Genomic DNA, 13,624 nt, shown 5'->3' on the forward strand with positions numbered 1-13,624 from the left:
GCGAATCAAAGCTGGGAGCTCTTAGCTATAACGGGTACGGCAAAGAGGGTATGGGGGAAAGAGTGAGGATAAGGATGTCTGTGCGCTGGGGACACGGGCAGAGCTGCTGGGGCACAAAGGGCAGGCAAATCCCTGTGCTCAGCAATCCCTCCCGCACTCCTGTCTCGCAGCCGTGAGACTGATCGCGCCTGGCCGAGCCCCGGCCCCGCCTGCGGGCGGTGCTGCGGGCGGGACGGCCCCATCCACTCCCCCGGCCCCATTCACACCCCCGGCCGCATCCACTCCCCCGGCCCCGCTGCCGTCCCCGGCTCCGTCCCGCTGCTGTCCCCCGCTCCGTCCCGCAGCGCCCGGGCTGCTCCGCGCCGCGCAGAGGGTGAGTGCGGGGCTGGCGGGCAGGGGGAGGCTCCCAGGGCGTGGGAACTCAGACTGTCCCGGTGGAAAATGCAGGAAGGGCCGTGGACATCTCCCAGGCAGGATGGGCTCCGGGGAAGGGCGCTGCGGGACGGGCAGGGCGCGGGGCTGTGCCTGGCTCGTCTGGCCGGGCAGGGCTCGGCCCCGGAGCGAGCGCGGTGACAAAAGGCTCTGCTGGCTCCGGGGGCTGAGCTTCCATCGGGTAATCCAGTCCGAATCCACGCGTGGGTCTGCTCAAGGAGCCTTAATGCGCTTTGCTGACTCACAGCAGCTGCAGTGTTGTGGCAGAGTTGGAAATGACCCTTTTTCTGCTGCCGCTCTATGCCGTGTCATGCTCTAAAATCTCGCGTCTGTGGCTCCAGCCGGAACCATCGCAGGGTAAAAGGCAGAAGCTGAGTCTTGTGCACTTGGCTTGTGAGCAAAGCCCTTGCAGCTGCGGGCAAAGGTTGCTGAAACGCCCCGGGCACCACAATCCGGAAACGACCGTGGGAGTCCCGGTGACTTTGGAGCGCTTTATATGGCTCCAAATTGCGAGAGCAAAGGCTTGAGGTACACTTCGATATCAGTAGTGTAAGAGTAGCAGTTTTATGACACACCCGGTTTAATGCTTTGCCGTGCTCTTTGTTCCGAAGATAAAGCCTCAGATTATAACTTACTGCTGGAAGATAAAATGCCTGGTTCTCCAACAACCTTGTAATTTGAAGGGGGAAATGCGACCACCAACCTGCTCTACATGTTCTATTTTTAGTGTGTCATCTGGCAGGTGCTAACCTCAATTACAGGTGCATCCAGCTGACTTTTCTTCATTACTTAAGGATTTTAATATTACTGTTTATTAATATTACTGATTTTTGTTTACCACACGTCCTGTGGACAAAGGCAGCTTGCTCCATCAGTGATAATCTTTTGCAAATGAGAAATAAAACCCTTTAGTTCCCAAAGATCCCTTGTGAGGGGTGAAAGGAGAAGACTTTACAGCAGTTCCCTGAGGTGGTTTTTTTTTCCCCACACTGACAGATTGTGCTGGTGGGTCAGTGCAGGAGATGCCAAAACCTCACTACATCGTGGAGGCACCATCTGGAGACAGGCACCAACTGGGGTGTGATTGGGAGAATTATCTCAGGAGGGAGGTCTGTGCTGTTCTCTGCTGTGCTGTGTCATGCAGCACTGTCCTGGGTCACCCAGACAGGCATCTGAGGTTTGGAGTTGTGCAAGATGGTTGTGGGGAAGGGCCCTTGTGCTCCCTGGCAGCCAGGAGGGAGCCAGAGTGCTCTGTGTGGAGCAGGGCAGGCTTATGGGGACTGGTGAGCAGGAAAGAGTGAGTGTGGAATGTGGGGCAGCACGGCAGAGGCTGCAGGATGCACCTTCTGCCCCATGCTTCTGTCTCAGGCCTGCATGAGGCAGCACAGAACCATTAAACAAAAGCCACACAGGCCCTGGTGTCCCCTGGTGCAGATGTTTGTAAATGCCATAGCTGTGTGTTGTTGGAGCTGTTCTGCAGTTTGGGACTCTGAGAGGGATCCTGGGAGCTGCAGGGCTGAGCATTGGTCATCTGGTCAGTGGCTGTTTACCAAAATTTAGTTATCATTGCTATGGTGGTGGGTTTTATTATTATTTTATATAAGAATTACCTTAGCAGTTACAAACTAATCATTGATGTAGCCCAGCTTCTTCCAGCTCAGGGGATTTCTGAGCCAGGTTCTATTATAATTCCCAGCTTACCTCTTATTCCCAGAACATGTCCAGTGTCCTGTTGAATTTATGAGAAGTGCCTGAATTCACAATGTCCCTTGGCAAGGAGTTCCACAGGTCTGGTTCCCAGTGTATGAAGAAACATCTCTCTTAGGGGTCAGGCTGGAAATAAACTGATTTAATTTCCTAGCTCTGGGGCTGGAAAGCCCATGAGTTTGTGCCCAGGCTGCACTAGGGTTCTCCAGTCACCACTTCCCACCGACGCTTAGATGATTTTGAGGCTTGCTTGACAGGAGCTGTGCAGAGAACTCCTGGTCTGTGCAAGCTCCAGAAGGTACAAATTCCTTCAGCCAGTCCCAGCAACTCTTCCATGCATGCATACCATGTGTTGCCACTTCCCCAAAACATTCACAGGCTCCCTTTCTCTGGCAGCACCAGGATGGCTGTTCTCTCCAAGGAATATGGCTATGTCATGCTGACCGGGGCCGCCAGCTTTGTCCTGGTCATGCACCTCGCCATAAAGGTGGGCAAGGCCCGCAAGAAGTACCATGTGGAGGTGAGTGCTCAGCCTGAGGGGTGGCAAGGTTGGAGCCAGTCTGCTGACATGCTCAGTGACACCTTGATCAGTTTGGGGTGACTTGCTGATGCTTCCTGCCCCACCACACGGATGTAGAAGGGATGGAGCTGCCATGGCTCTCCAGAAAACATAACAGAGCTTGGGATTTGGGATATCAGGTGTTTGGCACTGAGCTGAAAGCGTGTGGCTTTGAGCTTGGCAGCACTGATGGGCAAGAAACTGCTCAGCCCTTTTCCCCTGCAAGTAAGACTTGATGCAGCACTGCGGGGAAAGGGATCATAGTGGCACAAAAGTGCCAGGAGAGTTTCTTAAACTCGGGGGAGCACGTGAGCCCTGTCACAAGTCTTTCAAGTGACCTTCCCTCAGCATCCATTCAGGAGCCTTTGAGCCAGGCAGGGCTGTGGGCTGGGTGGAGACAGTTTTGAGTCAGGGCCATGGCATGCAGTGGCTGCTGTGCCACTTGGCTTTAGCACAAGCCACTGCTGCTTTGCTCTCACCACTTCCTTCACGGGAGTGACAAGCAGGGGTGGGCACAAGGACAGCCCCAGCTGCCTGTTGGGGTGATCCCATTCCTACTGCATCAGGATGGATTGCAGCAAATGTACCCAGTGCATGTGGTGCACAGAGGGCTGGATTTGAGGCCTGGGGAAGCCTCTGGAGCCAGGCAGCAGTTCCAGGAAGGCAGTGACCTTGAACACAGCTTTTGTGGGCCCCAGGGCAGGCACAGGCTGTAACCTGCCACTGCAGCTCGGTCTTGCAAGCACAAGGCAGGGAGAGGAGCTGCAGGCCACACTTGCTGATGCTTTGCTGCTGGTTTATTTTTTGGCAGTACCCAACCATGTACAGCACAGACCCTGAACATGGGCAGATATTCAACTGCATCCAGCGTGCACACCAGAACACGTGAGTGACTCGTTTGAACGGGGGCCTTGGAACACACAGGGCTGAGGGGCAGAGCCCACAGCCCCAGAGGTGCTGCTGCCACTGCTTTGAGCCAGGCTCAGCAGGAAGGCTATGCTGATTCCTTCCCATCCCTTAAACCATGGGATGGTGCTGTGAAGCTGTCCCCTCTTCCCCAGTTCCCACCAATTTGCTTCCATGGGTAGAGTTTAAGATGTGAGGAATCTTGTTTCCAGAAGGTGCTGATCTGTTGTGCTGCCCAGGCCTCCCTAGGGAGAGGCCAAAGTCCACCAAGCTTCTGTTGCAGGTTGCAACAGCACATCAGAGGGGTGCTGGAAAGCACAGCTCCTGGGGAATGTTTAGAGTGGCTCAGGGAACAAAGGTGTCCTGGGAGAGAGGCACATGCTGGGAAGAAGCCCCAAAAACTGTGTGTTCTTTCCTCAGGCATAACACTGGGCACAGACTTGTAATGAGGCTGAAATGCCCTTGGCAGGGGATGTTTGCAGTTTCTGCCCTTCTGGAGTTTTGTCTTTGTAAGCAACCTGAGCACAAACACAACCTCTTCACTTTTATTTTCAGGTTGGAAGTCTATCCTGCCTTCCTGTTCTTTCTTGGCACTGGAGGAATCCACCACCCAGTAAGTGATGCAGAACTCTGCTCTGACTCCCTGACCTGGGCAGGGTGGGGGCAGGAGCCAAGACAGCCCCTTCAGTAGTTACATCACACTTAAGAGCAGTACCCCTTCTTAAAATTTAGTTGTAGAAGGTCTTCTGCAGGAGAATCACAAGTAATAAACTCAGTACTGCTGTTTCAGCTATTAAGAACCCTTTCCTTCCCCTAAAGATGCCCTGTTAGGCAAAGTAAAGCATTTTCAGCCCTCAGTCACTGAGTGGGAAGAATCCCTTCAGCCCAGTTTTTCCAAGCCCTGCCAAAGGAAGTCAAGAAAAGCTTGGATTATTTTTAACTAAAAGATGGAAACAACTTGCGAAGAGGCAGGCACATGGAAGAAGCCAAATCCAGTAGCTCTGTCTTTGCCATTAAACGACAAATTCAGTTTTTCCTGAAGACAGACTCCTTTTCCAAGAGGGAAGGAAGCAGCATATGCACACCTGGCAAACAGGAACCACACTGGAGCGTGCTCTAAATTAAGAGTCAAGGTGGAAGCTTGGAACACCTGCTGGAGGCAGGGCTTGGAGCAGGAGCTGCCTCCACAGTCCTCACTGGTCAGGGGTGGAATGAGATTGAGCACCTGGCTGCCTGCACAGCCTTTAATGCTTCTCCGTTCTCTGCAGAGAGTTGCCACAGGGCTTGGCATCGCCTGGATCATTGGGAGACTCCTCTATGCCTATGGCTACTACACAGGAGGTAGGACTGCTGTTGGGGAGAGCCCTCATGCACCAGGGATGCCTACCCTAAGAGGCCTGAGCTGGTGCCTGATGTTTAGCCCTGGAGATTTCCCTTTAGTTCCTGCTCCCTCTTCCATCTCCAGGCTGAGCTAGTCTTTCAGTGAACTGACAAATCCTGCTTTTTTTTTTTCCAGATCCCAAAAACCGAAGGAGAGGGGCCCTTGGCTCTGTGGCTCTCCTTGGGCTGGTGGGCACAGGCATCTACTCAGCCTGCCAGCACCTGGGCTGGATCTGCGAGCACAGGTGCAGAAACTAAAGAGAGTTTTCTTCTGTTTTCCTTTAGAACACTTAGCTTCCTGTGATTTTTCTTAATAAAGGAAGTTGTCCATTCTTTATTTTCAGTCTAAAGTTACAGACAGTTTTCTTAAGCAGCTCTTTGGAATGCTAGAACTACTCTAGTTGTGTACAACTACAGAAATCTGTCAGGCAGAGATGTTCCTTCTAGCTTTCATGATTTTAGTGATCAAAAAGCCACCTTGCAGCTCATTTAACTCATACAGCAGCAGCCCCATTTCTGGACCCTTCAATTCATGTCACTCTGAGAAGATGTTGCAGAGTAAATGTTTATTTGATCGCTAAAAAAAAGATGTAGGCAAACAATTGAAGTTGTTGCTTCATCATGTGTATAAAGAACAGGCAGTTTACAGGAAGGAAACGAGATAGCTTTCACTTTTCTATGCTGGAACTCACCACCACTCCTGTGTGGAGGTGATTCTCAGGGCCATGCCTGGCCCAGGCAGCAACAGCCAACACTCCCCACAATATTTAGTCCCACGTGTAAGTAAGGTACAGATAGAAAAAAAACAAAACAAAACTTGAGGTTACCAAGGGTCTAGAGGGAATAAACAATGCTACACTTAAGGCTTTTATGTGGTCACAGAATAGACAGGGTTAGAATAGTTACAGGATGTCAGTGTGTCCAAGAGCTTATACATGCTTTGAGTAGTGTTCTACCTGTTAAGAAGCCAGAAATGAAACTGATGGAGGGTGGAAGGCAATGGGAATCAAGGCACACAGTCTGGGAAGCTGGGGCCTTGGCCACTGACAAGCCTCTGGCAACAAACACCTCTGTGGCTGCAGGAGCTGCTGCCAAAAACCAGATTGGTGCCTCCTGCTTTGAGCTTCCCATTGTCCACCAGCCAGGTCAGAGCTGAGCCCTGTGTGTACAACCCCCCTTGCAGGAGCAGGGTGGCCAAATGCTGCTCCAGCTCTGCTTCCTCCTGGGCACTGACAGCTCTAGGGTGCTTTATTGCTGGGTACATGATCCACATCTCTGGCTGGCAGGAAAGAGCTGCCTGAGCAGGCCCCAGAGCCACTAAAACACAGACTCCACATCGCCCATCTCCACACAGACAGTCTTCAGCTGTGAGTAGTACTCGATGGCTGCCCGGCCGTTCTCCCTGCCAAATCCTGCAGGGAAGAGCTGCAGTGAGGACACAGCTCCAGGCAGTGCCAGGGGCCACTCACAGCCCCTGGAGCTGGCATGGACCAGGGGAGGGCACACAGAGCTCACCTGAGGACTTGTATCCTCCAAAAGGCAGCTCCACAGGGCTGATGTTGTAGTTGTTGATGAAGCACATCCCGGCCTTGAGAGCAGCCACTACTCTGTGAGCCTTCTGGATATCCCTGCAGGAAAAGGGCAACTCAGCTGGAACCCCTCCTTCCTTGCCAGGCAACATCCACTGCAGAAAGGCCAGCAAGCCACACAGCTTCTGGGAATCCAACCTGCCCTACTCTGTCTTTGCCTGCTCAAAGGACGCAGCACCAATTCCCAAAGATGCTCCAAATGCATTCAATTAAGAGTGTAGAACCAGCAATATGGGGTGGGACAAGTGGCCAACAGCAGCCCAGCAGGCTCCTGATGCGTCCTGGAGGTGCAGGAGGGGAAGGCAGGCAGCAGGCCAAGCCAGGCTGAGAGGAACCCAAGGGACAGCTGGACCCACCCAACAATTCAGGAAAAAAATGGGAGCTGTACAGTCATTTAGAAATTTCCCTTTTGGCAATCCCTTGCTTAAGCCTTTCTGGAAGCGGATACCCATACCCAGGCACTGCAAGAGGAGCACAGCAAATCACTGCAGTATTTCCCCTCCCCAGAATGATTCCACAGTGCTGCCCAGACATACCTGGTGAAGACACCACCTGCCAGGCCAAATTTGGTGGCATTGGCTCTCTCCACAACCTCCTCCTCCGTGTCAAAGGGCAGGATGGCCATGACAGGCCCAAAGATCTCTTCCTTCACACACGTCATGTCATCCTTGCAGTTCCCTGGAAGCGTGGCAGAGCACAGGAGCTTCAGGAGGAAGAGCAGCAGCACAGCCTGTGCATTCAGCAACCCACACAGCCTTGGAGACAGCACCCAGCATGGCAGAGCAGCCAGGCACACCCTGAACCTCAAAAGCACCAACAGCACCATTCCTGCCAGGCCCTCCAACAGCACAGAGTTCCCTGGATGCAGTTCTTGGAAGCCTCAGCACTTTCTAGGACCCCCATCCAAGTGCCAGTCCACACTGGGGACATCACAGAGCCAGGTTACAAAGCTGAGCTCAGCTTTCTCAGGAGAAATCCCAAGTACCATGACAGAGATGGATCCTACCTAACACACAGGGGCGCATGTAGTAGCCATTCTTCAGCTTTGGGTCATCTGGCACGTACAGGTCCCCACCACACAGCACCTCTGCCCCCTGGAAAAGAGCCAAGAGAGGAAGAGATTCAAGCACATCCAGGAGCATCCTGCCCACTCTGGCTGGTCCTTGGCCTATCTCAGCAGGCTGTGCTAAAAAGTTTGTCCCCATCTTTCTTATGAGCCCCTGTTATGTACTGGAATCCTGCAATCAGGTGTTCCCAGAGCCTTCTCCTCCCCAGGCAAAACCACCCCAACTCTCAGCCCCTCCTCACGTGCTCCTCCTGTGCTGAGAAGTGGGGTGTCACCAGAGCAGGTCAGAGGGGCAGAATTCCCCCTCACCTGCTGTCCACACTGCTTTGGATGCAGCCCAGGACATGAGAAGTTCTGGGTGCCAGCACACACAGCTGGGGCATGTCCAGCCTCTCATCCACCAGCACTCCCAAGTCCTTCCTCTATCTGCTCATCCCCCAGCATTGATACCAGGGGTTGCTCTGACCCAGGTGCAGCACCTTGTACTTGGCTCAAATCACCTCCCTGTCCTCCACATGCCTTAAGACAACTGCTAGGAGGATGTGTTCCATGATCTTTCCACAGTCATAGTGGTGAGGCTGATGGGTCTGTAATTCCCAGGCCCCTCCTGTCCACCCTTTTTGAAAATGGGCATTTTTCCTTTTCCCATCACTGGAGACTTCACCTGACTGCCATGATTTTTCAAGTATCATGGAAAATGGCTCAGCCAATTTTCTGAGGACCCTGGGACACATCCCATCAGATTCCACAGACTTCTGTATCTAGTGGTCCAGTACACCCACTGAATAAACCAAAAACAACCCCAAAAAAACTGGGAAGGCAGAGGGCAGGAGAGCAGCTGGCAGTGTGTTTTTCTAACAGGAGAGATTTCAGGAGGCAGCATCACAATCTCACCTGCTCCTTTGCCTGCTTGATAAAGCCCTGCACACGATTCAGGTGGGGCCGGTTGATGAGGGCTCCCATCCGTGTATCTTCCAGCAGGGGGTCTCCAATTTTGATTTTCTGGGTGCGTTTCACCACCTCCTTGGTGAAGGTATCCAGGATCTTCCTCTCCACAAACACCCGGGTGCCGTTGCAGCACACCTGGGACACAGGACAGGCAGCTCAAAATAGCAAACACAGCACTCCACAGCCCTTCTCTGCTTGGGTGCTGCTCCACAGGCTCTTGGAAAAGCCCCTCCACAGCTGCTACAACAGCTAACTTGTCCCAGAGGACAAGGAACACAAGGAGATTACCCTGGGGCCATGACTACACTGAACGGTCCTTGCTGGACACAGAGGCTCTGGTGCCACCAGCTGGTAAAAACACATCAGGTCACCAGCAGCAGAGACCTTGAGGTGACTTTTGAATTCCCAGAAATGACCCCACTGAGCAAATTTGCCAACAGGATTACACAAAACCCGCAGCACAGCTGGATATCCCGAACTGGGGAAGGACAGAACCCTGTCCTCAGGCTCAGCACACCAGACTGGAACCTGCTGACCACCCCCCCAGGGGACACCAGCACAGCTTCTCCTGACCTGTGAGTGCCACACTGGTGCCCAGGGCACAGAGGCAGCTGTGCTGAGCTGGGTGCTTGGTGCCAGGGAGGCTCCATGTCACACTGGCTAAGTGTGTCCTGTGGCTAAGGCACACTCCGCTGGGACACCCTGCCCTGGCTACTTCAAGGGTATATCCCTTCTGACACTGCTCAGGGAAAGCAGCTTCAGGGCATCCCTCACTTCCAGGAGGTCACAGGGTCGTCCCACTGCCCAGTCCTGATCCTACCCTGCCTCCTTGGGAAGGAGCACTCCTGCCCCACAGACACTCACCTCGCCCTGAGTAAGGAAGTTGGCCATGAGGGCTCCCTTCACAGCATTCTCCAGATCAGCATCTGAGAAGATGATAAGGGGGGATTTGCCCCCCAGCTCCAGGGTGACTGGCTTTATCCCTTTAGCTGCCATCTCCATGATCTGAGGGGAACAAGGACACAAGAGTGACCCACTGGCCAAGGGGAGGCTGGTGGGGAGAAGCAAGTGAGACCCAAAGGGACAGTTCCTGCAGGACCATTCACCAACAAGAGAAGCAGCACAAAGGGCAAGGTGGCTTCCCTAGATGTGGTTAGTTCAGATTAAGGACAGCCTCAGAGGGTTTGGGGGTTGTTTTTTCACAGATAAAACCAACAAAATACGTATTTGCAGGAAGTCTCATGCTCAGTGTAAGCTGCAGGCAGCTGTAGCTGCCATCTGTCACTGCAACCCACAGGTACACACATGTAGTGAGCATTCACAGGACATTTCCCCTTCTTCAACTCAGATTTCCAAAAGTCTTTCTTTAATTTTGTAATAATAAATTGAGGGGGAGAAACTCACAGAAACTACCCTCTTACTTTAAAAGAGTAGGTTGCATGCAGCTTTAGTGCTTTATAGCAGCCAGAAACACATTTTTCTTGAGCTGCTGTCTCGTGTACTCTCCTCATGACAACAACACCCACCTCAGCAGCTCAAAGACTTCACTGCAAACAGGGGCCAAGCAAGTGAAGCTGACCAAGTGGTTTCCCTCCCAATGCCCAGCAGCTTAACTGGATCCCCAGCATGACCCTGCATGTGATGTGAGCTCCTTGTTCAACCTCAAAAAGCCCAAGGAGGTATCAACTACAGACCCCTTGTCTCAAGGTGCCTTTACCTTCATGCCAGTTGGCACACTGCCAGTGAAAGAGATTTTGGCCACATCTGGGTGGTGGCAGAGGAACTGGCCTGTGGCAGCCCCACCCTGCACCACGTTGAAGAGCCCCTTGGGCACTCCAGCCTCCGTGAAGATCTCTGCCAACTTCACTGCAGAAATGGGGGTGAAGGGTGAAGGCTTGAAGACCATTGCATTGCCTAAGGGAACCCAGAAACAGGAAAGGTGGGGTTAACACCCAAACTGCTTTGGAACAAAAGGAACAAAAACAATCTTCACCCCGCACCCATGAGTTTGTCTCAACAGATCCCAGAAGTTTCTCCCAAGAGAAGAGGAAACACTTTCAGCTGATCACTGCAATTAGCAAAGAGTTGCCCTTCCTGCTGGGGAGAGAGCTGGGGGAGATGGGGCTGCTGGTCTTGCCCTGCAGACACTTCCAGAGACCTTCCCCATCTGGTACAAAGCCAAGCTATCAGTTTTGCTGGGTGCACTCTTAACCTCTTGACATCTGACATGTTCCTCCTTCCACTTCCCTTCCCTTTCTGCCAGAGTAACAGCCTGAACATTCTGCTAATCCTTCAACACTTCAAGGCAATCATAGGCTTCATCCCAGAAATCACTCTCCCCCACAGGATCCCTTGGCTTTGAAGAGACACTTGTGCAGGCAGAAAGGCTCCATTACCACAAGCCAAGGCTGGGCCAGACTTCCAGCAGGCAATCTGGAAAGGGTAATTCCAGGCTCCAATCCCAACACACACCCCAAGCGGTTCTCTCCGAGTGTATCCAAAGGATCCCCCGGGAAGCTGGATGTGTTCACCTGCAAAGAAAAGAGCAAAGTTCCTTCTTGTCTGATCAGAGCCCCCAGGGGTCAGATCTGGGAGAAGAGACCACAGTTTTACCCCAGCAAGCTCACAGAAGGTATGTGAGTGCCCACAGAGCATGGCAGCATTGGGCAGAGACCTCTCTGAATCCTTCCAAGGTTTTCAGGAAAAGGAATCCATCTCTCAGAGAAATGAGCAGCAAAGATGGCTTTGTGCCACTGGAGTTACCAGGGAAGGTGGGACAGAGAGCAAAGAGCGAACTCCAGCAATGTGCTCACCCGCCAGAGATCCTGCCAGCCCTGCGTAATACTCCAGGCACTGCCAGGAAATGTCGATGTCCACTCTGGCTTCAAAGATGGATTTCCCATTGTTGATGGTCTCCATGGTGGCAATTTCATCTCTCTGCTCCTGTGAGAGGCACAGGACAGAGAAAACATGTCAGAGAAGCCTGGAGTAGAACTCCACAAGGAGACAGCTGCTTCCCAAGCACACAAGTCCCAAACAAGATCCTGCCATGAGAAACGGTCATCTCCAAAAGGGACATTCCCAACTGCTGCTTATCCATTTCCCCACAGTGACTGAGTGCAGGGCAGTATCAAACAGAAAGCTGCTGGGGTTCACTGCTGGTCTAGTCTTGTTTAACATCCCTGTTTATCTAAAAGATGAACAAACATGAACTTAGAAGCCGGCTGGCAAACAGTGATTAGAATTCGCAGAAATAAACTGGGAAGAGCAAACAGCAAGATCAGGATGGAACCAGAGGTCGGTGAAGAGGGACAAAGCAATGCAGTCCATCTCCCAGGCAGAAATAATATCCTGCTGTGGAAGTCTGGCAAAAGTTTGGCATAAAGAAAAGTTTTCTCATGAAAAGATGATCTGGGCTCTTACAGATCTGTGCCTTGATGGAGATTAACTCTGATGCCCAAGAACCTGTTATCTCAGAAAGGAGTCTGTGCTAAACCTTGCTTATGTGCATCCTCCCCCATGTGTATTATCTGATAGATAAAAACCAGTACTCCCACTTTCTCTTACTGCCAGGACACATTCCAGTCATGTAACAACAGCCTCTGAGGAGCCAAAAGTTCAGCAATGCCAGTTATGCAATTTCAGCTCTGAAACTGTGTAGAGTGAAACTTAATCTTTGGAGCTATTAAAAGAACCACAAACTCCACAAGATGCCAAATGGGTGGCTTCAGTTTTACATCTTCTAACAGAATTAAGCTGAGAAAGCACATACTGGCCTTGGATCCAGTGATAAGACCAAAGCTGCAGGATGCTGACTCCAGTGATAAGAGCAAAGCCCTGCCTGAGGCTGTCTCTTCTGGCCAAAGGTGGGTTTTAACTCCTGAGCAATTCCTGGAGCTCTGCAAGGCCTGCTGTAGCCCCCAAGAGCCACAACAACCCACAAGGAAGCTCAGAGACAGAACCATCCCTCTCTCCCCCAACATACCCGAATAATTCTGGCAGCCTCCAGCATCACCCGGCACCGCTCCATGCCCGACATCTGACTCCATATTTTAAAGGCAGCCTTGGCACTCTGCACAGCCAAATCAACTTCCTTCTCCCCAGAGCAGGGCAGCTTGCACAGCACACGACCTGGACACGTTTTAAACAGGGAATTAATGAGATGGAAATCTCAGAAAAGGGGTTTATCTTGCACCAAACCTCACATACTTCAGTCAGGCCAGCTAAACCAGGCACAGAACTTCCCAGGGAAACCCACAGATTCGTAATTAGCTATAGAAGAGGTGCTGCAATTCAGCTGGCCCGAATTAAAAGAGCTGACAGTCTCCACAGTCGCGTTCTGGTTACTAATTAGCTCCAGTTGCTACAAAAATCCTGGGTTTCCCAGTTGAGTTTGTTACACTTCCACCACCCTCTTCAGCACTCTCGTTACACATTGCTCAGGACGGTTAAACTCATAGAAGTGATTCTGCCGAGCACCAGTACATACCGATAACTACAACAACGTAATTACAGAGATATTTAAATCGTGGGGTTTTGCCAAAATCACACTGCGCCTGGCGGTGTGAGAGCCGATTCCTGCATAAGCAACGAGGATGCCCAAATGCCCAAAGACGCTGGGGTGGCTCGGGAGCAGCAGGGACACCCAGGGAAAGCCGGGCACACGGGGCCCTGCAGGCACAGAGGTTCTCCGTGCCCTGGACTCCCGGTACCTGTGGCCGGCTCGAACACGTCCTCCAGCTGCCCGCCGTCGGCGGGCTGGACGCGGCTGCCCCCGCGGTAGTTGAGCGGCTGCTGCACGGTGCTGGTGCCGGTGGCGGAGCTCATGGCGAGGCCGGGCGCAGGGCAGCGCAGCCGGGGCAGCAGCAGGAGGAGGCTCGGCAGCCGGGGCTGTGCCAACATCGGCGGGTCCCGTCAGGCGCCGCGGCCCGGAGGCGCCGCCTCTCCCATGGACGCCTTTTCAGCGGCAGAGCCCGCCCCGCCCGGGGCGTGCCAGCTGTCCGCAAGCCGGGCCCGCTCCCATCGCCCAATTAACAG

At 52.7% G+C, this 13,624-nt stretch overlaps 2 protein-coding genes across 2 annotated transcripts; one reads left to right on the forward strand and one right to left on the reverse strand.

The window, feature by feature from the left end:
• Positions 1-263: 263 nt before the first annotated feature.
• On the forward strand, positions 264-5,327 carry MGST3 (microsomal glutathione S-transferase 3). The gene is made up of 6 exons (XM_033067345.1): positions 264-373; positions 2,536-2,659; positions 3,510-3,583; positions 4,160-4,217; positions 4,873-4,945; positions 5,121-5,327. The coding sequence occupies exons 2-6, from the start codon at positions 2,543-2,545 to the stop codon at positions 5,240-5,242; spliced, it is 444 nt and encodes a 147-aa protein (XP_032923236.1). The 5' UTR covers positions 264-373; positions 2,536-2,542; the 3' UTR covers positions 5,243-5,327.
• Positions 5,328-5,531: 204 nt separating this feature from the next.
• Positions 5,532-13,506, reverse strand: ALDH9A1 (aldehyde dehydrogenase 9 family member A1). Its single transcript, XM_033067343.2, has 11 exons — positions 13,300-13,506; positions 12,573-12,718; positions 11,401-11,530; positions 10,984-11,118; positions 10,305-10,501; positions 9,452-9,592; positions 8,534-8,722; positions 7,580-7,667; positions 7,110-7,251; positions 6,500-6,612; positions 5,532-6,396 (listed from the first exon to the last, which is right to left on the reverse strand). The coding sequence occupies exons 1-11, from the start codon at positions 13,487-13,489 to the stop codon at positions 6,302-6,304; spliced, it is 1,566 nt and encodes a 521-aa protein (XP_032923234.2). The 5' UTR covers positions 13,490-13,506; the 3' UTR covers positions 5,532-6,301.
• Positions 13,507-13,624: the final 118 nt, after the last annotated feature.

This window comes from Catharus ustulatus, chromosome 9 (genome assembly GCF_009819885.2).
Source record: "Catharus ustulatus isolate bCatUst1 chromosome 9, bCatUst1.pri.v2, whole genome shotgun sequence".
NCBI classification, from domain to species: domain Eukaryota; kingdom Metazoa; phylum Chordata; class Aves; order Passeriformes; family Turdidae; genus Catharus; species Catharus ustulatus.